This window comes from Porites lutea, chromosome 8, assembly GCF_958299795.1.
Source record: "Porites lutea chromosome 8, jaPorLute2.1, whole genome shotgun sequence".
In the NCBI taxonomy this organism is placed as follows: Eukaryota; Metazoa; Cnidaria; class Anthozoa; order Scleractinia; family Poritidae; genus Porites; species Porites lutea.
Window position 1 is genome coordinate 3,900,413 of NC_133208.1, and position 23,002 is coordinate 3,923,414.

Here is a 23,002-nt window from a genome sequence, read left to right on the forward strand (position 1 = left end):
CGTCGTAGTCGTGCAAAAACGGGAAAGAAAATAATGTACAAAAAAAGTGTGATGCACGTGCGAAGTTGTTGTTTTGCTAATTAAACCTATTCTTGTTTTTTTTTTGACGTTCTCGTTGTCGACTGCGTCGTTGGATCTTAAAGTCCCTAATGCCACAAGTAGCTGGTTTTTTTTTTGGTTCTATTTCTCTCACTCCCTGTTCTTGTTGAAAGTATATGTGGTTGGGGGCAAATTCATAGAAGACCTGGCCTCCAGCCCTTAATCACAGCCCTGATCAAGTCATGATTAGTTACTCTAGTTACTAGTTACCCTAACCACAGCTTAAAATTAATGTTCGAGCCATGCATAACAATAATCTAATAATAATTATTGAATTACATGTAGTATGCACCTTCTAAAACTGATCAATAGCAAGTGTACAGTGTGTATAAACAGACCAATGGTGTACAGTGTAAGTTACAATATAGGGAAAGCTCTCTTAACGGACACTTGAAGCGGACAGCTCTACTTACAGCCGCTCTCACAAATCCACGTTTCAACCCCATACAAACTCTGTAATTTTTTTTAAGACACAGACACGCTCAGGCTTTACAAGTTAGCCACCAGCTTTGTTTTTAAGCTCGAAAACAAAGCTGAAAGAAAACACATCTGAAACGAGATCTCATTTGCCTCAAAATCTTGCATTTTTTTTTCATATTGCTGTTTGTCACAATGAATTTATAATTATCAGCTTTAGAGATCTTTTTTTCTTACATACAAATCCAGTTACACTTCAAAATACGTCCATAACAATGTCATTTGCCATCAGAACAACAGTATAGCCAAACAGTATTTTTTGAACAACTCTCACACCACTAGTAGCCACATATGATAACTATTATTTCAAAAGGCCAGCTCCAGTTACAGACGTGTACCATTCTCTCGTACTGAGGGTGTCTGCTTACAAGACTGACAAGAGCTTCTACTGTGTTTAGACCACTTTTTACAACTAGCATCCTATTAATTCAAGCCTGCAAATAACTTTTGGCTGTAGGGGGGTCATTTGACCAGATGACGACCAGGTTTTGTGGGTCAAGACACCAGTCTGGTAGGTCCAAAAAAGGAAAAAAGGAAGAGAGAGTGATAGACCAGGCCAAGCATTTGCCCGTCAAAATCCGAAATTGGTCAGTCATTTGACTGATGACTGGCTGTTATTTGCAGGCTTGTAATTTGTACAACAACACCACTACATCATAACATGTACAGCTGTATCTACTATTATTACAACAAGTCAACAAAATGAACATACATTTGGAATGTAAGGAGTAACTTCTTTAGGACATCTGCACACAAATGATTCAAATGCCTGCAAAATGAGAAAACACCAAAAAAAATGTTGCAACTATTCAAAACAATGTCGCAAAAATGTGACAACACTGCATTGAACTAAAAATCGTCTTTGTAAATCATCTCTTGTATCACCTTAACACTGAGATTTGCTAGAGAGTGAGAAAAAATAACTGGCACCATAGTTGATCGAAGGGTTCAAGATTTACATTTACAGTGTATTGAGCGATTTTGGTATGACCTTGAAAAATGGTTTCGGTAAGTGCTCGTTACTTGTTTTATTAGCCAATGGATGAAAAGATCAAAACATGGCCTCTTTGTTTTCCCACTGCAGAAAATCCCAATCTGGAGAAAGCATTGTTCCATTGGCCAATTGTGTTCCAGTATGACATCAAAGAAAAGTACATGTAACAATTGATTCCTAGAAAGTTCTCAGGCATGAAGTTTTTTCACCTGACTGTTTGCTTAACAAACCAAAAAGCCACGTGCATTTGTATCCGTTGGATAAAACAATCAAATCACTAGCGCTTTTTCCATTTGTTTGTTGTTTCTGTTTTGATTGCGCATTTTAATGTCAAGGTCATATGAAAATAGCTCTAAAAACTGACCTGAATGCAGTACTCTCGCAACTCATCATCATTCTCCACTTTGGAAAACCGCACTATCATGGGCATGATCCTTTCAAGATGTTCTCCAACTCTATGACCTGCTTGTCGGCTGTTCAACAACAACAAGAACAACAAATTAATGTTTTAAAGAAACAAAATGAAGAACTTAGATGCACAGACTTTTACCTTTCAACTAAGGCATTTTTCTCTTCCTCCTCTAGCAAAAAATTTTAAGAAGCAGTAGGAAAAATGCTGTAAGTAACCTGCTGAGTTACCTTTTTGTTGTGTTTACAGTTTCCATAGAAACTGAAACACCATGTGGGCATTTTGTAAGTCCATAACTCCCATAATGTCCCATAAGGTTAATTCACTAACCATATTGCTCCAATACACTGGATAAAAGTTCGAGTGGTCGAATGAGAAGCGTTCCGTTTGAGTTCAGTCAACAAATGATCCATCAGCTCAACGAATAAACTGCTGTTCGCACTTAAAACAAGATGGCCTATGGTACACAAAACAGACAAGTTAAATTAATGTTCAGTCACATTTACACTTTAATAGTATACCCAGAAAGTTATATGCAATTATATTATACATTATGATTAATCTTCAGAAGTTACAATAGAGTACAAGGGGTTACAGGAGGTAAGAATTGGTTACAGGGGGTTTTAAGTGGTTACAGGAGGTTAAAGGGGGTTAAAAGGCATTAAAGAGAGTTACAAGAAGTTACAAGGGATTACAAGTAGTTACAGGAAATTACATGTACAAGGGGTAAGAGGGGGTTATGGGGGGCAACAGGATATTACAAGGGGTTACAGGGGGCAAAAGGATATTGCTACACTGTAGGGGACCTTACAATCATGTACAAAAGGTTACAAGGGAAAAGGGTACCCCCCCCCCCCCCACCCCGACAATGGAAAAACGGAGAGATGGAGCATCTACGAACGGCTAGAAAGGGGTAAAAGGGGTTTATAAGGAGTTTCAAAGGGTGCATTGTACTTTTCAAGGTCTTCTTTTTCCTCTTTCTAGTGCTTTGCAATAATGTTAATGTTCTGCTTCATACCAAGTGCAATGATAGTTCTCTTTCTGACAGCTAATCTTGCACTTGTAAGCTGTGGTAACAAGGCTTGCTGGATAGACTGGTGATATGACACCAACAAACCTGCAGAAAAAAGAGTTTGGATTATGGTACAGTATAACTAATAACAGTGGAATCGTCAACAACAAAAGACAGAGTTGTACCTAGTGGAAATTAATATCGGACAGGTCGCAAAATCTTGGTATTTGAAATAAGAGTCTCAGAAACTTGGGTTCATTACATGCAAGTCCTTGTCTCAAATGTTAAAACCAGGGTCTTGCAGTCTCGCAAAGTCTTGAATTTACCATTCTATACCCCTACAAACCCATGACAAGCTTCAAGTGTTTTTTTATGGAACAACAAAATGCTGAAGCATTATCGAACTAGGACCAGATTTACTGACCTCCAAACCTGCTAAGAAGATCTCCCAGGATGTCTAAAGCTTCCAGTTGAACTGACACGTCAGTACTCTGAAATCAAGTCAACAGCACAGTATTGAGAACCAGCAAAAGCACTATATATAAAATGAACCTCAAGCCACTTACCTTGGCAATAGCATTAGTGAGTCGCCCAGTTATTCTGCGGCAAATATTTGCCGCCAGTGAGGACGAAGCTGGAGGTAGCTCTCCTATAACTGTCTTCAAACCTGACAAAGAAGTAAAATAAAAAAAGAAATAATAATTGCTGGTAAAGGTTTGTTTATAGTGAAAGGTTCATGCCAGTTGGTATAAACCGGTTGGTATAAACCGACGATTTGAATGTGGCAAGACTGAGAATGAATCCAGCAAGTGGCCACTGAGAGTGAGACTTGAACCCGGCACCACCAGATTATGTGTCCAACTACGTGCTCACCACTTGGCCAGGCCACCTCCTCAAGTAAACATAAAATGTTCCAAATAAGAGGGAAGGCATCAGAATTCATACGAATCTACAAGATGACTCACCAATACTTGAAATATCTCTTAGCTGCTCATTGTCCGAGAGCATGTTTGAACATAAGGAATCCACTATTGTTTCCACATGATGCTCTTTAACTTTACTAACCAGAGGTCCAAGGCTAAAAAGATAACACCCAAACACTGTCATGAGACCTTGCTGCACAAGCTACGTGTACACTTACATTTTGCTTAAATTTCAGCTCTTATACTGCGCATTCAAGTTAAATGTAAATGTACATGTACCATACACTTGCCTTGTACAAGACATCTCTCAAATTAAGATAGAATAATATAAAAAAAATACCAAAAAAAGCAACCTAAAATTTGTTTCTGACAAATATTTTTCTTTGTGTTCTCACGAAAGAAACTTGTAACGATTTTGTCTTTAGTCAGGAAGAATCAAAACCATGTACATGACTTTGTACGTGTAATTAATCACAATTGTGCAACCTGACCACATAAAATATGTAAACTTGTAATGTTAAAATACAGTCAATCCTGTATACAACAGCCCTGTATATAACGGTCACCATGTATATTATGGTTACCGGATAACTTCCCAAAATTTTCAGTTGCCTTATTTTTTCTGCAAAGTTGACCTGTATATAGCGGTCACGCTGTGTTTAACGGTCACCTTGCCATTTCCCAAGGGTGACCGTTGTACACAGTTATCTTTTATCAGAAACAACAAAACCAGGTCTGCTTACACTGATAGTACACATTATGAACAATCACGTACGTTGCACTCAAGCCTTAACAAGTTAGCAACCTTTGGACTCTAAGCCAATAAAACTGAACTATGGGCTAGATTTTAACTTTGTCTAGACTGCATTTTGCCGCATTACAAACACAACAAGTTTATGTACAGTCTGTACAACAGAATTCAGTATGTGCTGTTATTACCATTTCACAGCTAGGTTCTGCACTTCGCCATTTTTGTCTTCAAGCAATTTCAAGAGCATCTGAACAACCTATAAAGTTAATAGCAATAAAACTCTAATTTAATAGACCTCCAAAATATTGTGACAAAAGTGCTGTCCATTAGCTCCAGGCTAGTGGAACGACCAATTGGGCTACAGCTGTAGCATTTTTAATCACAAATTGTCCAAGTTCAGAAAGAAAAAGAAAATTTTGCCATCAGTCTGTTGTTTACGTCCACCACATGTATAAAATGTGAAATTGGGCATTTTTGCATCACAGTTATGCAGAGACAGTAATGAAAATAATGTACAAAGGTGTGTTGTACGTGCAGCTGGTTGTTTCGGTTATTAAACCTAGTGCTTTTTTATGTTCTTGTTGCCATCATCAGATCTTAAGATCCTATTATTGCAATAACTTCACTTCTGTTGACTTTAGTGTACAATTTGCCACATAATTAATTTTAATGATTAACAGATAAAATCTAAATTAAGATTACACATGCAATTAAAAGGACTGACCTTTCTCTCGCTGTCATCGTCCAGTTTAATGGAATCTTTCTGGAGTTCAGCCATAAGATCATTAGTGGCCATGAACCTAAAGTCCTTGTCACTTGATGTCATCTTCAAAAAAATAATAATAAATGAAAAATCAAATCCAGTGACAAATGTAGTCACTTATTACTGCAGTTGTACAGTAGTATAGTTGAACCCCCACTGAAATTTGTACATGTAACAACCTTCCCATATACATAAAAAGCTTGAAATCATTTCATATTTTTAACACAAGAATAAAAAATATTTATTATGATTTATTACACTTATATTACACTACAACTAAAACCTTATAGTCAAACCAGGTCAAGTGTGCCCCCCAAAATTCCATTAATGAATTTATTATTCAAAAGTTGAGTCCGTTGGCAGTTGTAGATTTCAGATTCATCTCTACATTCTTACATTCGTAATGAGCCATGAATTCACACGCGATTCAGTTACGAAATGTCTACCAGCTCAGTTTCCCTGAATTTGATGTAAATGTCTTCTAAGAATTTTAATTCATTCAAAGATTTTCAATCTGACCAAATACAGACAAGTTCTCGTAAATTATTCACTGCTCATTACGCGTGCAGTAATTCCGATTTGAATTTGACACCAGTTACGGGAATGACTAACAGATTCATTTTTCAAATAATCAATTCATTAATAGAATCTTGGGGGGTACACTTGACCTGTGTTAATTATTTTTTTTGAGGACTCTTTTGTAAATCACTTATCAGTGAAATTGATATCCTCAATAAAGATGATGATGATGATGATGATGATGATGATGATTATTATTATTTTATACATTTTAACCAGCAGGGCTGTTCTTGTTAAGCCTAAAATGGTTTGTCAACGGTCCCTGCCCTAATCCGTCTTATCTTAAAGTAGCACATGTATCTATGTAAATAGACTTTATTGTAGATCACAAATAAAACTTTGAAACTTTGAAGCTGCCACCCTCAGGATACCGGCAAGTAGCCACTTAAAATGTAATGTAGAGGTTCATCATAAATTTGCATAATCTTTGGCAGAAACAGCACTTTAATTTGAGACAAACACATGGTGGAAGCAGCATCACTGGTCCACATCATTCTTAACCTTCTAACTGAGAATGTATTTTCCTTTATCTTAATTTTTTATAAAAAGCCAAAGTAAGTATAACAAGCACTTGATGGAAAACCTAAGATCAAAATTTGAACTCTCATTTGTTGTACCTATTCACTTCCTACAAAATTGGTGGGGAGAAGTTGATAAAATATCAAGCAAATTCATCTTCTGTGATCATGTCCGTAATTCTCATGACCACTCTGTTTTACAAAGCATTGATATAACAAGGAGAAATTAATTTTGATGCTGATCACTCTAAGAGCTTACAGTGTTAATAGAGATTATTACAATGGGAGAACTGTCATCGAGATGGCCAAACGATGGCTGTGGCCTCTTGATGAGGGTGGCCTTTAATAAAGGCGACAATAGTTCAGTGTCTGCTTAATAGAGGTTTTTTAACAATAGAAATTTGCCAAATACATTTCATTTTAGTATCCATGTACACTTAATAGAGGTGTCTGCTGAATAGGAGTTTGTTATAAAGGGAAAGATAAGACGTTAATTTTGGGACCCAACTTAGTGTCTGCTTAATAGAGGGTGTCCGCTTAATTGGGGGTCCACTTAAGAGAGGTTTCACTGAAAAAGCAAAAAGTAGTTTTGGCCGCCATGTTGCAGGGTAAGAGTATGCCCTCCAACATGGCAGTCAAGACAAATCATACTACTTTGTTGAAAAATCAAAGTGCCATAAAATATTTCCCTTGAATGCATTTCCTCTCAAACTGCGGATGTAAGATAATTTTTATGTGCTCTGTCAATCTTTGGTATCAGTAAGATTCCAACATGTTGTTTAAAGGAAGTGTTGTTCATGTGACCTCTTAGTACAAGTGGCCTATTCTCTGACTAACGTTCAGTAGCTTATGACTATTTTTTATTCAGATGTGGAGCCTCTTTCAAAATATTCTCCTGTAACGTTACCCCTTTGTTCCACTACAAGGATTCTTAATGAAAACCCTGTTTACAATTCTTTTGTACAACTATTCTAGGACATTGATTACTGATGACTTAAAAGAGGGTGGCTGCTAAAACTCCACTGATGGGGGTTCGATTGTGCGCAACAGACACATGTCAGTATGTAACTCATATGTTTATAGGAAAATAATGGAAAACAGAGGCATTTATTTCATGACAAAATCACTGGTCCAACGAATCCTTTAAAACAACAACAACAACATCAACAGTCATTAGCGTTTTCAAACTGTCAAGTGCTACCAAAGGTTAGCACTTCTAGAAAGGTCACGCACTAGAAATATAAGCAAGTCTCTCAGCTCTTCACTTTCGATCTTATTTTTCCGCAAAGACTCAGTGTAGCTTTGATCTCACAGTCACAGGTATCAAAATACTTACAAAACAGAATAACACCCAAGTTGACGCCAAAGCGGAAATTTTCAAAACAGTAACATGACATAATGACAGTTGAATTGATGTGCAGCGTGCAGCTTATTAGCTGCACGAGTTCGTGGGTGTACAGAAATACACTGTACAACAAGTCCAGCTAAATTACAATTCACCTTACCTTGTCCAGAAGAGACGCTATGTGGTACGGTGAGGTCGACATGATGGAAAATCCTATCCAGTCGAGAAGTGACAGCTTCTAAAATTAAGATTTAAAGGAAGAATGTTCGCTGATCAGTTTCTTCCACCTCGGGTTTGTGATCAGTGCGCTTGCCTTGTAGCATCTATCCGCTGGTATACTGCTGTCTCGGGATAAAGCCAATTTGTTCCCAGGGTTCTTCTTAGCTCGTCCACTTTGATCCAATGTTTTGGGTATCGTGTGCTGGGAATTCTCTCCAGGATACAGGTTACCCAGGAGCCATTGTCCTCTATGGCTCACGGGATTTGCTGAGTTGTTAATTTTTTTTTTTTGTCATTTCCTCAACTTTTCTCCGGAAGCAGCCTGGCAGGCGAAAGCACCTCCATCCGCTATACTGGGACTAAACTTTTTAAAAGAAACACTCTTTTGTGACGCCAAACATTTCTTAACCAAAGCAATTTAATAAAGATTCGTAATGCTGACTTTATCAACAGGCGTTTTTACGACAAAGTTATGAGCCTAGATTTGTTGGCAAGAGTCTATGTTGGTCTGACGCTCTAGGAACGATACAACAGGCAAAATAGCCGATGACCTTGAGAACTAAATGATTAGCTTTAGGACGCATCTTTTTCTTCTTATTTTATGTGGGTATTAATTGTAAGCGAAGGGCAGTTTTGATGGTGACAAAAATATGGAATAATTTTCTCTATAATCTAAATCTTGTTTTGAACCTGGTCGCCATCTTGGAAATTCTTATTCCATAATGTATTGCGATCGTAGTTCGCACACCACCTGGTTTTGAACAAATGGTTTCTGATTTTATACTACTACATGAGGAATTTCTGCAATTTGATTGGCTTAGAGCAATGGTATTTCAGCTTAATTTGAAATACCTACATGTGAAAATTACAAACCTTTTGCGTGATTTGTACGTGATATTTGGCATAAATACTACTCGTGATATTTCAAAATTGTCTATAAAATCACTCGCCTAACGGCTCGTGAAATTACCTATAACAATTTTAAAATATCACTCGTGGTATTTATGCCAATAGGCACTACAAATCGTGTTATTGCCTATGCAAACAAGTTTTTTGCTTGCACAATAGTCGATTACATCAGCCTTGGTCAATACAGCATAAAGTCGTTTAATGAAAGAAGACAGTGCAGGGATCAGTCAGAGAATAAATCAGTCAGAATGCCTGGGAGTGAGGAATTGAAAAAAAATGCCAGAGAGACTGAGTCTCAGGGAGACTGAAAAAGAACCGCAAGTAAAATAGGTTGTGACGTCATTTGGACGACTCCATTGATGATAGCTAAGCGCAGGGTATAAGATTGTTTCAATTTTGTCTGATATATCTATGGTGACTGTTTTTCATAACTTTCCCATATCGAACGCACTTTCTAATCTACGATTCTTCTAAAAGTCGTGTTAACAAACAATATCCTTGAGATCGCAAAAAAACTCCGTGGAGATGAGAGTTTAATCAGCCTTTTTACAAGATCCTTATCGCAGCACGAAGTTTTGATTGTAATTATCCTTGAGTGGGAAAAACATGGCTGTTTAAACATCTCTCGTTGAAATTATCCACTCGGAATTAATTAGGTCAGGTAATAATGTGTGGATAGCAGTTTATCAAAGGTAAAAACAGCCATTTATTCTCCTGTCTTTTCTCGTATCAGTAATTATCATTGTGTATTAGTTCTTTCGGGGTTATTTCATATTGTTATATCCTCACACTGAAAAACTATCTCTCTGTTTTGAGTTTTTTTAGGGAAACTGTAGAGTGGTTCTTGTTTACTTAAGTCGATGGCAGTAAATCGACTATCAACATGGTCGTGTTGTCAGTATAGGATGGCGGAGCAGTTCACTTTTAGTTTTCCTGTGTTACGTTGGCAGGGGCACCCAACGACGGTTTCCTCCTAAATACATGTACACGGAAAACACTTTTCAGGCTGTCCAGAGTACATTTAGAGCTCTAGAAATGCATTCTTATATTAGTGGCGCTACACTCTTTTTTTCTATAAGAATATATTTTATAAGAATATCGAGGCTAGAATTTGTGAAGTTTTAAGAATGCTTCAAGAATAAACCCCAGGCTGAGATTTTGAAAATGATATAATTTTGTAAGGTGAAAAGCTGTAAATGCAATACAATTTTTGATATGTTTTCAACTTATTCCTTTCTTTAAACGGCAAAACTGGCTAACAAAACAAAAAAAGGCACTAACTGTAATTGATATCCCAATATATTCTAAAACGGAAATGTCATATGCTATAATTTAAGAATAATACAAGAATATTTTCAACCAAAAATCAGCGGGAAAATAAGAATATTCAGCCTGGGCCGGAAAAAGAACATTCTTATGTCCAAAAAAAAAAGTGTTTAAAATTTGTATCCGTTCGGTCATCCTAGGAGAACTTGAGTCTTTTCGAAATTACAAGGGCTTCAGTTTTATTATCCCGAAAATTTTAGATGAAATTTACATTTTGTCAGATATCTATCGGTACTTTACCCTACACCGAAAAAAAATCATACTATGATAAAGTTGCAACCTTAATTAGCTGACTACAGTGGATCTTTAAAAAAGTTACAATAATAATCCTTCTTATGTCGTTTAGCAATATTTCTGTGTATGCCTCAATTCTTATCAAGCTCCCTGAATTTTCAAATAGAAAGAAACTTGAATTCGCTATTTTAGCTTCAAGTTTGCGGGGGAGGCATTTCTTCCACGTAAATCCGTGACACCGAGTTCCAGCCCGTATAACCATCAGCATTTCCAAAGCCATTGCAGTTGCCAATCCAGAATCCCACGCGCACAGTGCCTTTGGTGATGTTCTCACAGACTCCTTCGACATGACGCGGGCGGTGCAAATTTTCTGTACCTGTTCCCTTCCACATGTAGACCACGGCATCAATAGCTGCTGGTCCCGAGCATTCTGCGCCATTAAAGGTGAAATACCATCGCTTGCAACAGTGGTCGCAGTTATAGATCCGAAGCTGGCCACTGAAGTAGACACGCAGACTTGAGTTGTCTGACGTTTTCTCAAAAATACATTCCTATTTGAAAGGAGAGGAAACAACATTTATGTTTATACCATGAAGTTTGTGGACTAATGTCGGGATCCTGTTATTGTTATACGTAACGTGTCTGTTATTTCAAATATCGTGTGGCGAGCAACTGAAGAGGTCCTAAGACGAATTGAACTAGTTCTGTGTATCACCTAAAAAAAATACTGTGTTGAAAGTTGATCCCAATTAGATTTTTCTTTTTTCACTATTGACTCAAAGTTATATTAAGTAACACTTTCTTCGCGTCAGCGAACAAAATCCCGCAGGATTCTCTCATTGTTTTCCCGCTACATTTTCTAAGAGTAATTTTTGATGAAAACCTAAATTGGAAGTCGGAAATATCACACGTTGGAAATAAAGTTGCGAAGTCAATCGGTATAATATCTAGATGCAGCTTCTTTCTTCCTAAAACGTCTCTACATAATTATGCTTTACTATTCCTTAATTTATCCTTATTTTTACTACTGCACTAATATATATAGTTTGGGATTCGTCCTATGAAATTACTCTCCGCCGTCTTGTTATCCTGCAAACGCGCATTATTAGAATTTAATAAATCACATTTCAATGATCATACCCCAGACCCCATCTTTAATGACCTCGGTATACTAAAATTTGATGATATCCATTTGCTTCAACTGGGCAAATTTTGTGTTTTCTTGAAAACATTCATTCTCACCTCCAAGGTGTAATAACACTTTCTCCCAAAGCAATCAATTCCACTCTTACAATACAAGAAATTCTTAGGCCAACCGTCTACCCTATTGTTGAAAAAACACAAAGAAGTTCTCGCCCTTTTTTGAAGGACCTAAGTTTATTAATTAACTTGACAACGAGGTCATCAACTCTCAATCCCTTTCCCCTTTTAAGAAAAAACTGAAGATTAAATTATTGAGCAAATATGAAAACAGTTCATAAATCTTTCTATCTTCGACTTTTCGCTATCTTTTCTTCGATTGATGTTAAACAGTTCTATCACGTTGATCGAGGAGGTCTAACCTCTCATAAGCTCCTATAGTTTCTGTTAGGTCTCCTCGCCACTTCTTTTTTTCTTCTTTTCCTATATTTATGTAATCATTGTGTGGCAAATAAAATATAATAAAAAATAATAAATAAATAAAAACCTTCCTGTGGTAATGCTTATTGTGCTGTACAAAGAAGTTTTTACTTTAAGTCTGTATGTAAAATCATAATGTGTGCGAGGACCATTCAAATGTAAGTTACTGAGCAGTATTTTCCTGTGGTGTACTGTCTATTATGCTGCACAAAGTGGCTCTGATTTTCGGAGTCTGTGGATGATAGCTTTCAGTTTTTCCGTTCTGATGAAAGCATCTAGGTTGTGTGTACTTTTCTGAGTAGTGATGATTATTATCCCGCATCAGGAAGTCTAACGTCTCTAGTCTATGTAATGATGTGACCATGGCAAATGAAAGCTACTGAGCAGTGCTGTCCTATGGTACTATTTATTATGCTGTACAAAGTAGTTCAAATTTTTTAGTTTGCTGGATGAAATCCTATGGTGTCAGCTGTGGTGTGATCATTCAAATGAAAGCTACTGAGCACACTGTTTATTATGCTGTAAAGGTTGTTCTATCTTTTAAGTCCGTTGGATGAAATCGCCTATGGTGTGTTCAAATAAAAGCTACTGAGCAGTCTTTCCTGCTGTACTGTATATCTTGCTGTACAGGGTGGTTCTAACTTTTGCTGCGAACTGCAGTTCAATAAAATTGAATACATAAAGAAACAGTCTGGAAGAATGAATATCCACCGTGTTGACAACTTAAGCTTTTACCTCGATCAATCCATTGTCCTTGCCGTCGTTCAGGTTTGGAAAAACGCATTGTTTCCAATTACGCACTAACGGTCCTGGATCTCCCTTGGGACCCGGGAGACCTTGATCACCTGTATCACCCTTCCTTCCAGCTTCACCCGAGGGTCCCTGTGGTCCGTTGGGGCCTGTAGGGCCTTTGGCTCCAGGAGGACCTGCATCACCCTTGCACCCACGTGGACCCATGGGTCCTTGAGGTCCATAATTTCCAGGTAATCCCGCAGCACCCGCTGGACCCGCGGGTCCCGGGATTCCCGGGACACCGGGAATTCCAGGAGCACATCTCACAGAGTCGTTACAAGAGCACTTTGTTGGTTTGGTGTGCATGGGAAGACTCTAAGCGAATAAATAATAAAAAAAGAACTCGTCATTTATTTTTTACTTGAAACAAAAGCTATTTCGTAACAATGGGCAACAGAAGCGCGCAGTTGCTTTGAGCGTTTTACTAACCATGAATCTCACCTGCCGTTAATTGCAACAAATTAGCGTAATGCGGATTTCTTGAATGACAGGTTTGATTCCAGTGCGTAAATACGCGCAATAAAGCTTTCCAACTCATTTCGCAGCTGTTCCGTTTACCGTAGCTAATTCCTTACATCAGTAATGTGATAATTTGTAGTGAAGCAAGACAAGCTAGATAACGAGTCGCTTTAATGGCCGCACATGAATAACACTTTTGTGAATTACTCAAGAGCCCTCGACTGACATATTTGGCAGCAATAAGCGTTCAGTTCGCAAAACACATTCTTTTGTTATACCAGGAATTTTCCCTACATTTTTTGCATCATCATGATAACCAGTTACTGTTGACCCAATTTGGAAGAATTTTGCCATATTAAACCGATGACGTCAAATGTGCATCAAAGCTACAGATTATTGTAGTCTCTCGTCTAAGGCTATGTTTACACTATGCCAGATAGCTTTTCGTGCCCGGGGGGGGGGGGGGGGGGGTACTCCCTCAGAAAAGCCACATAGGTATGTGCTACCCCAAGGAGTAGGGTGTTTTGGGCGAGTTTTTGGTCTCACAACTGATATACATTTTGGCCATTTTGGTCTGGAATCAGGTATGTTTTTCGAGAGAAATACGGAAGTGTATGAACGTATCTGTCGGTGCAATTCCAAATGAATAAGAATGAATTGGAAATATTCGAATTTGAAATTCATTTGAAGAAATTATTTGTTTGCGCTCGAATCTACGAAATATTAACATAATTTCTGCCTAAAGGATCACTTAAAAATTTGATCAAACCATCTCACCTCATTGTTACTGATTTCTCCATTCGCAGAACACAAAGGGATCAGAAATAACAGCCCCAAGTATAACATAGTGGCCTCCACTGATACAGAATGGCAAGATTGTGGAATCTGTGAAATGAATTATATTCAGAGCGCGTGACGAGTCGAGACGAGTTTGACGCACATTAATAGGGCGATAGTAAAAACTCGGGGTCGGAGTCTATCTTTTTTTATTTAAAGAACGCTGTTTTGAGGTTAGGAGTAGGGTAAGTGTCAAACCTAACCCTAACCCTAACCCCGGCTACAACAGCATTCTTTAAAAAAAGATAGATCCCGGCCTTGGCCCCGCAAATCACTACTATGCCTACTCAGAGAAATGAGCTCAACTGTCTATTTTCTCGAATTGAAAACAATACTTATGAAACAAAACAACGACAACAACGAACGTTTACTGGAATCAATGTTCGACGAGAGCGATATAATATTTAACTTTTCCTCTCGATTTCTCCCGAGAAAAAAATATTTTTAAAAGCCTAGAAAAAGCCATCTGGAAACCACAGCCAAAAGTCTTTTTGTGGGAAAATATTTAAAATTTGTTGGAAAACTAAACGGTGCTGAATATTAAAACTCGGGTATAGTAGATAGCCCATAAGCTCACGAGGAAGAGTTTGTTGCGTAATATTACTGAAATCATAAGCCATGCCGGGCCTCTGGAGCTATTGTTCTTTAGGAGTGAAAAAAGTGATAAAAAGGCTGCATAATCCCTGTCGACTCTATGTTTTATTTCTATTTTGTTTTCCTGGCATTCGAGGAACTTTTAGAGCCAAGTCGGAAAGCTTGGGTGGCGCCCGTCGGTTCTGTTGTTTTTCCCACGGTCAACTAAAACCTTGTGCAAGGAATCCCTCAATGCCAGGAAAACACAAGTAAACAAGGAGATAAGTAACGAATTCTGCAGCCCGCCTTGTGTTTCTTTTTATGGCCTCTTAATAGAGGTCGCAAGAATCCTCCGATACGCCCCTCAAAATTTAACAAGGGCTACCTGTCGTTTAAAATCTTAAGAGTAGAAATCAACGATCAAAATACTGATTATTTAAAGTTTAAATTTAGCTAGGAAGTATATTAAGTCTAGGACAGATAAAATAGCACTTACATTTCTTTGATGACTGTTCAGTAGTCCTCGCAGTTGGGGAAAGAAGCGATAATAAATCAACGTGTTAACATTCACGATTCTTTTATCAGCTGTTTTATGTAATCTTGTGTTGCATAGTCACGTTTTGCATAACAAAATTTAAAATCTCGCTAATTTATTATCAGAAGCCAAAAAAGAGAAATAGTTCTATTAGGTTAAATGAATTAGCACCCGACCAAGTAACGGTCTAATTATATATATTTAAAGTTGTTTGATTTTTCTAAAATTGCAACAAGTTTGAAACAGGTTCAGCGGCCAATGAATTATATGCAATACAAGAGAAAAAGAGAGCAATTCTTACTTCTGCGGAAAAGCATTAAACAAACAACCTAGATCAAATAAACAGAAATATTAGCTTTATAGTTGTTGACGCGTGAATATGATGAGCTTAGAAAAATGACGGATACTTGATAGATTTCTCAGCAAAAGTGTCTAATGATCCCGATGTCTTCGTGATTGCACCAATATTACTTGATGAAGCGTATATGAGGTACCGTTCTTCCGGTTCAAGTGGCTTTCAGTGCGTCAAAATATCGAAGAACATATTCCAGTGCTTGTTATAGGATCTGATGGGCCACCTGAGCCCAAGAAAAATCAAGAAGTGCCTCTGTCAATTTCCATCTGCGTGGAAGTCCCAAACTTATTCTTAATGAAGCTTAAAGAGCCACGGGTGTGTTTCTTAAAGCGACCCTCAGCTACACCCTTGACTCGAAACAGTTCGTTCGCACAAGGTTCTAGGTCTGGTTATCCAGGAAAAACTGAAATGGCATGAGCTCATCTGTATGATTGTATCCAAGGCTAAGCATCTGCACATCAGCCGTGTTATATGAAGAGGTGGCGTCAGTCAGGTGCAGTGGACCTTGCTGCTATCGGCGTCGCTCTCTTACGTTCCGTGCTAGAGTGCGAGGCTTGATATAACGCCCTTCCTCCCCATCTGCCTAAAATAGAGCGGGTCCAAATGCGAGTTTTAAGGATAATATACCTTTGGACGCTGATTTGCTTAAGTCGCTAGACTAGAGGACAGGCGCAGTGAGCTCCGTATGAGCACTATGGAAATATTTACAAAAGGAGGGCCCTTGTCAACCTGTGATTAAACATCATTTATCTATTTATTTATTTATTTATTTATTTAATATTCACAGTATTCTTCTGTGTTTGAAAAAACGCATAAAAAGTAACTATCGATTTACGATTTACTTATATTTTTCTCTCAGAACACTAGAAATAGCGTTTCTAGTGGAGCATGCCGCCTTGCCCCGCCCCTAGCGGCTCGGTCTTTGTCCTTGGACGCTAATTGGCCGTTTTTATGCTAGAGACGTTAAAGTCGTCTTAATTGTTGTGCGTCAAACGTTTTTAGATAGCCTAGCTATAGCCTGATCGACTGTTACAATAATTTATGCACCGCTGTGAAATTCACTCTAAAATTGCCGAAAAGACTTAAAATTCTAAGTTGCCTTTCCTGTACATGTTTTGTATCCCGGGGTAGTGATACTTATTTTCATTTCTTAGAGAGCTTGAATCAACTTCTGATCTAGAGAATACTATTTTAAAAAAGCGTTGTTTACTGTTCACTGCAGGTAGTTACAAGACCACGGCGCCCAACAGTTGATCGTGGTAATTGGTAACATGCATGACCATGTTAACCCTGTTAACATGTGTTAACATATCTCTTTCGATTCAAAAGTACTTAAGAGGCCGGAGACAAATTCAAGTGGCAATTTCATGCCCTGGAACTTTTTTAAACTTGTAAAATCGTGACATCGGACACGGCCAATAATTATGCAAATACGCAAAATAGCAGATTACAATCTACTGTAGATTGCAATCCCAGAAGATACCCGCAAGTCTGAGCCTACAAACCAAAAAAATGAGCTTAAAACTTTACTTTGATATGATTTTTATACCAGATTTAGGCCGCAACTTTTGAGTTATTTTCCCTCAAATCTTCCTTCCAGAGCCAAGAATAAGAATTTTAGTCATACCTACTAAAGCCTCTTCACCGCCAAAAAATAAAGAAAAACTTTTTTTGTCGTGAAATCGAGTGGACCGTTTTTAGGGAGACTGCCTCTTTTAAAACACGTTCGTACGAGAATTTGTTTTTCTTTATCTCCCAATGTCTGTAGTTGGGAAGAAATTGAAGGGAAAAAATTCAGCAAGGTAGGCTTGTACAATTATATTTTTGCCGATTTCTTTTCATTTTTAATGTCTTTGACATCATATTTATTTCCGTGATCCTCACTGCAAGTCTATTTAACTCAGGCAAGCCTGCCCAATACAAGTATTATAAAGGCTTTATGGTACTTGTCACGGCGATCCAACCTTGTCACGTTCCTCGGCTTAATTTGGTTAAAAATATTTTGAATGTGCAAATCAAGACGACCATTTTTGTGTTCCAAACTGATCAGTTGTTCCAGAAGCCTAAACATCAATTTATTGTAGCCTGGTCGTTTTACGTCGAGAATTCGTTAATAAATATTATATTTGAAGTTTTATAGCTCAACCCTGTCGCTGCTGAAAAAAGTTGCAGTTGTTTTAATATTTCGCCTTCATTTCGAAAGTCTTATCAGTTAACAAAAATCTGGAAAAATAGTTTAAAAAATCCAGTTAAGTTATTTCTGTTGCTACTTACTCCTTTTCGAGCACAATTCGAGTCGTGTATGAGTTAGAAATGAAATATCCCTTAGGAAACTTAAATGACCAGGTTGCGTTCTTTTCTATAATGCGATCATGTTTGTCGCATTTAAGTAATAAATACTGTGATTGTGATCTGCAGTTCAGTATGAAATTCAGCGTAGGGGAAGAGGGGGAAATTTCTTTGACGTGGAAACTGAATACCAACTAAAACTGTGATAGTAAACTTCTAGTTCAGAACTTACGTAACTAACATGAGTTGTTTTCTTATTTTAGCATAAAATCCTGAACGCTTCTAAACAACGACGTTTTGCAACGCGTCATTCCATTGGTTAATCTAGAAATGATTTATCCAATAAGAATTTTTGTCCTTTTTCATGTTTTTTACGTCACTGGCCTTAAAAGTGTTTCAAACTTGCAACTTACCAAATTATACGAACGCCTTATGATTGGTCAGCTCAGTGTGAGTTAACCAATAAGAACATTTTGCCTTTTTTGACATTTTACTGATAACAAGCCTCTGAACGTGCTAAAAATCATGTTTTTTAGCACGTTCAATATGCTAAACGTGACTGCAAAACGACATAAAAGATCAGCAATATTAAGCCATTCATCATTTTGTGCAACGGAGGACTACAGACATACAAGCAAGGTTGGTATTTTCTCGTCCTAGTTTTACTATACTGATCCTAAATAGTTAAAAATCCAGCTCTTAAAATACTCAGTGTAAGTTTTCAATTTGAAGTGTTCCTTTCAGGTAAGATTACCAACTTCACTCAGTTGTGTTTGCTTAACTGAAGATATTTTACTGGCAGTTGGCTATTTTGTTATGATGTACATCTTTTTTCGGTTTATTACCCCCGCAGGGATTTCGCCCAAAAGGCGAAATCCCGAGGAGGCACCCTCGCGCGTATATTAAGGAAAGTACTTACAGTTGAAACATACAGTCGGCATGCTAGAAAAAATCCCGATTTGCTTGAACAGGGGCCGCGAGGAATGTGTAAGTAATGATGACGTTTCTATTGCTTGCGCCCGCAAGTACGAAATGGTTAAGATGACGTAAAGACAGAAAATCCCAAAGGGACCCCTTAGGCAGATTTTGTGACATTCACTGTGCAGGCTGACTCTTTTTCGTTACGTGTTATCATTGACATTCTGTGGAGCAGTTGTTTTGAAAGTTATGGATCAAAAGACACTCGTTAAGCGCAGATGAAGTTATAAGGTGCGTATAACTATAAACACTTGGAGAGTTCAGTACCAGACACCAATTTAAAAAATCTTTGACTGGAAACCTTGCCAGACACTCTTTCTCTCTCTTTGACCGGAATAAGACTCAGCCCCAAACAAGCAAGACGAGTGGATCAACGGCTAGCTTATCACTTGCAGAACGATGTACGATTACAGAAATTCGCCGACAATTAAATTCTGTGCTGACTTATTCCCTGCTCACAGATGTCCCTCAGCTTTATGGTTTAAAACAAGACTACAATGAGGGACAAAAGTGTTGGCACACTTCCGTAAAATGGCCCCTTTTTGCATAGTGGATATACTTATCCCATTCCCCTGTCTACCCCAACCCCTTCCCCCCCAAAATCAATGTTGAATTTTGGACCCTCAAGTCTTTTTTTTACTTCAGACAACATTGATTCGGGGGTGAGGGGATTTACGGCGTTTAAAAAGAATGAAATAATAGATGAATTAAATGTTTGCTAAAAGCACCCGTTTTAAACAAGTGTGTCAACTACTTTTGTCCCTGATTGTCTGAATGCAAAATTGTGCTACTGCACACAAGTTGAGCCGTGCATGACACTGATTTTAACTGAAATTAAAGAAATCAAAGACATAATTATGTTATTGGTGGTGGGGGTGACATTGACTTATTCACGACCGAATTATAGGGCCAATTGGAATTACGTGATGACGTAATAAAAGGGCTGCGATATCCTTCTTTCGCCCTCGCACCTACCCATTGTCATAAAATCAAAGATGGCAGCTACAACAATACGAACACGAACAAGGTTTCGCCCACCCAAAATACGCCTGCACTGCAGGCTAATACACGTGAAAATCTTCACTTTTCCTGAGAAGAATAAAAAATACTGCTCTCTTTGTGGTGATCGTTAAACAACATATTTCATTCCACAGTTTGATTCTGCGATCATGTTATTCTGTATGAAGATACCATCGGCCATTATGTTATGGATAGTACCGTTGCTGTTGATCCCTTTGTGTTCAGCTGCGAGTAGTAAAAACAGCAGCAACAAGGTGAGTTTGATTTGTTAAATTTCAGATGATCGAGACTTTATTTGATATCAGTGATTAATCGAGAAAGTTAACGGTCGTTGAAAGCACTCATTTGCCAGAAAAAATGGAATAAAATGGAATGGAATCAATGAAAGTATGTGTCAGAATGATTGTCCTAACATCCGACGCCGTTTTCAACTTTTTTTTTTGTATATCTAGACATGTTTTATGCCTCAATTTTAATTATACATATTAATGGTAGAATTTATAATCGAAGTGGATTGTCCCCTAGTCAAAGAGTGTAAATGAGCAGGAAATGAATAGTTGAACAATAATTCTGAAATAATCGTAATTTAGTAGTTGAATTGTTGCTCAACTGAATGAACGAATGATGGACTTGACAAATGAGTCTAGCAGTGAGAATCATGTAGTGTCAGCGGCCAAAAGTAGACTCCTTCTCGCGTCTGAATTTGTTTTACTGTTCTTAGCTGTCATTTATTATTATTAATTAATATACATTGTCAATTGTTTAGTTACTTGTTTTTCGAGGGCTATTCAAGGAACAAACATACCAAGTGCATTAACCCCAAATCAAAGAGAATAAATAATGCATTGATCTTTTTCATTGATTTCTGGCCTTAATTTCTTCAACAGAATTCCCAACATGGCTCTTGTGGTTTCTCTCCGTGTTTCTGCGCACCGGGGATACCGGGCATCCCAGGATACCCGGGACCCGCGGGACCAGCTGGCCCAGTCGGAAGCAAGGGTGATGCAGGTTCCCCTGGCCTCAAGGGACCACAAGGCCCCTCGGGTCAAGCTGGAAAGAAGGGTGATACAGGTCCTCCTGGAAGTCAAGGTCCCTCAGGTCCCAAGGGGGCTTCAGGGTCTTTTGCACGTAATTGGAAACAGTGCGTTTTTAAGAATCTGAACGACGGCAGGGACTCAGGATTGGTCAAGGTAAAAGCTAAGTTGGCCTCAGAATAAAAAGTTCGTCAGTTTCGGAAGTTTTATTTAAAAAGAACGAATTTTCTTTGAAGGTCTTGTTCGCAAATTTGCTTGGATTAGAACCAGTGGCCCTTGTGGCTCCGATCATTTCTTTAATTATTTATGACTTCCAAAAAATTTACAATTTTATCGAGTAAAATCTTGCAAATCAAATGTTTTTACAAGGAAGCACTCCTCAGCAGTTTTGAATGGTAATACCATGGGATTTTGTTCACAGATTAAAGTGTTAGTTTAACCCACCTTGTACCACTGTACCGTACGAAAGCATTGTTATAATTCAGTGCCGGATCCAGACCTTGAGATAAGGGGGAGGGCGTGGGGGCAGCGGTCTCCAAAAATACTTTTTCTGCCCTTGGGGCCTCAGTTTGGTCTAAAAATTAAGAGGGGGGAAGGGGAGACGGGTTACCCGATCCCCTCCCCTGGATCCGCCACTTTAATTTGAATCGTAGTCAGAGCTGTCTCTCTGTGGGTAAAAAAATTAAAAGATTACTCTGATAATCTTGAATTTTCTTGCTTTTCCCTTTCAACAGGAATGCATTTTCAAGAAGACGTCGGACAACACAAGTCTGCGTGTCTACTGGAGTGGCCAACTCCGCATCCATAACTGCGACGACTGTTGCAGGCGATGGTATTTCACTTTTAATGGCGCAGAGTGCTCGGCTCCAGCAGCTATTGATGCTGTAGTCTACATGAGATATGGAACTGGCAGCAGACTAAAAAATTTGCACCGCCCACGTCACGTCGAGGGAGTCTGCGATAAAATCCACAAAGGTACTGTGCGCGTGGGATTCTGGGTCGGAAACTGCGCAAGTTACGGTTCTGCTGATGCGAACACAGGATGGAACTCGGTGTCCCGGATCTACGTGGAAGAAATACCACCCCCACAAGCTTGAAAAGAGATTCATTTTTTTTCCTAAACTCAAAGTGCTTTCTAAAAGGTTTTCTAGCCTTAAGTGTAATAATTGTTAAAAGACCCTGGGAATGTAGTTGTTGATAAGAATTGCCCTTGAAACTCAATTTTGCAAGGAATATGGTTTCTGTTTTTAACAAAGCATAGAAAACGGTCTTAAAAGTTATCTGACAAACTGGAATCTAAGTCTGAATATACAAATAAAAGTCACTTCTAATCTATAGAACAGTGTGCTGTGTGAACAGACTGGGAGGAATGTTACATAAGTTAACAGGAGCCTTTATAAGTTGTCATTAGAATACTTCATTCTGATCCTAATACTGGAGTTTTTTTTATCAGGGGAGGGGAACTGGGGATCACCTTCCCCCCTTATAAAGAAATAATTGACATCTATACCCAACCTTTACACATTAGAGTTTACTAGACGACATCAACCTCGTATTCTTTACCTTCGTATAAACTAATGTGCAGTACAGCACGTGAAACAGTGCATACTCTAAAGAACAAAACGCTGAAACGTTTTTCTTCTGCGTTTAGTGATGTGTTTTGGTCCAGTTTTCTTCAATTGTAACAATCAATTTATTCAGTAGGGATCTTTGAGGTTTAAAGGCAAGATTTATCCGGCTACTGCTTAAAAAATAAGGTACAGAAAATTAGTTTCACATTCAAGAGAGGGTGTACTGAAGAGTTAAAGTGGTGTTTTTACGGAAATATGTTGATCGACAATCATCGATCGTTCAACTATAATGTCTATAGCCGTGGCATGCAGACAATCATTAATTTTCTGGTCTCTTGAATATTTTAAACAATACTCAAAGCATAAAAAACAAACAACAAC

At 38.2% G+C, this 23,002-nt stretch overlaps 3 protein-coding genes across 3 annotated transcripts in view; 1 reads left to right on the plus strand and 2 right to left on the minus strand.

The window, feature by feature from the left end:
• LOC140945745 (cullin-associated NEDD8-dissociated protein 1-like) overlaps positions 1 to 8,171 on the minus strand; it is a 52,901-nt gene extending 44,730 nt beyond the window's left edge. Inside the window, exons 1-10 of the mRNA XM_073394797.1 lie at positions 8,031 to 8,171; positions 5,390 to 5,491; positions 4,854 to 4,921; positions 3,957 to 4,069; positions 3,558 to 3,658; positions 3,416 to 3,482; positions 2,998 to 3,096; positions 2,310 to 2,436; positions 1,935 to 2,043; positions 1,289 to 1,345 (exon numbers count right to left, since the gene is read on the minus strand). Coding sequence (XP_073250898.1) covers positions 1,289 to 1,345; positions 1,935 to 2,043; positions 2,310 to 2,436; positions 2,998 to 3,096; positions 3,416 to 3,482; positions 3,558 to 3,658; positions 3,957 to 4,069; positions 4,854 to 4,921; positions 5,390 to 5,491; positions 8,031 to 8,072 — 885 coding nt within the window. The 5' untranslated portion in view covers positions 8,073 to 8,171. The remainder of the gene's footprint in view (positions 1 to 1,288; positions 1,346 to 1,934; positions 2,044 to 2,309; positions 2,437 to 2,997; positions 3,097 to 3,415; positions 3,483 to 3,557; positions 3,659 to 3,956; positions 4,070 to 4,853; positions 4,922 to 5,389; positions 5,492 to 8,030) is intronic.
• Positions 8,172 to 10,486: 2,315 nt separating this feature from the next.
• LOC140945730 (collagen triple helix repeat-containing protein 1-like) lies at positions 10,487 to 13,281 on the minus strand. The gene is made up of 2 exons (XM_073394776.1): positions 12,914 to 13,281; positions 10,487 to 11,109 (listed from the first exon to the last, which is right to left on the minus strand). Exons 1-2 carry the CDS (start codon positions 13,274 to 13,276, stop codon positions 10,753 to 10,755), a joined length of 720 nt encoding a protein of 239 aa, XP_073250877.1. The 5' UTR covers positions 13,277 to 13,281; the 3' UTR covers positions 10,487 to 10,752.
• Positions 13,282 to 18,525: 5,244 nt separating this feature from the next.
• Positions 18,526 to 22,376, plus strand: LOC140945718 (uncharacterized). Its single transcript, XM_073394761.1, has 4 exons — positions 18,526 to 18,657; positions 20,151 to 20,270; positions 20,904 to 21,206; positions 21,785 to 22,376. Exons 1-4 carry the CDS (start codon positions 18,544 to 18,546, stop codon positions 22,145 to 22,147), a joined length of 900 nt encoding a protein of 299 aa, XP_073250862.1. The 5' UTR covers positions 18,526 to 18,543; the 3' UTR covers positions 22,148 to 22,376.
• Positions 22,377 to 23,002: the final 626 nt, after the last annotated feature.

Bases quoted from the DNA above. Each gene is read 5' to 3' on its own strand.
- LOC140945718 (XM_073394761.1), top strand. From the start codon at position 18,544: ATGTTTTTTAGCACGTTCAATATGCTAAACGTGACTGCAAAACGACAT. The intron at 20,271-20,903 runs GTGAGTTTGATT...TTTCTTCAACAG, and splicing joins GTAAAAACAGCAGCAACAAG to AATTCCCAACATGGCTCTTG. The intron at 21,207-21,784 runs GTAAAAGCTAAG...CCCTTTCAACAG, and splicing joins GGGACTCAGGATTGGTCAAG to GAATGCATTTTCAAGAAGAC.
- LOC140945730 (XM_073394776.1), bottom strand. From the start codon at position 13,276: ATGCACACCAAACCAACAAAGTGCTCTTGTAACGACTCTGTGAGATGT. The intron at 11,110-12,913 runs GTAAAAGCTTAA...CCTTTCAAATAG, and splicing joins AGGACAATGGATTGATCGAG to GAATGTATTTTTGAGAAAAC.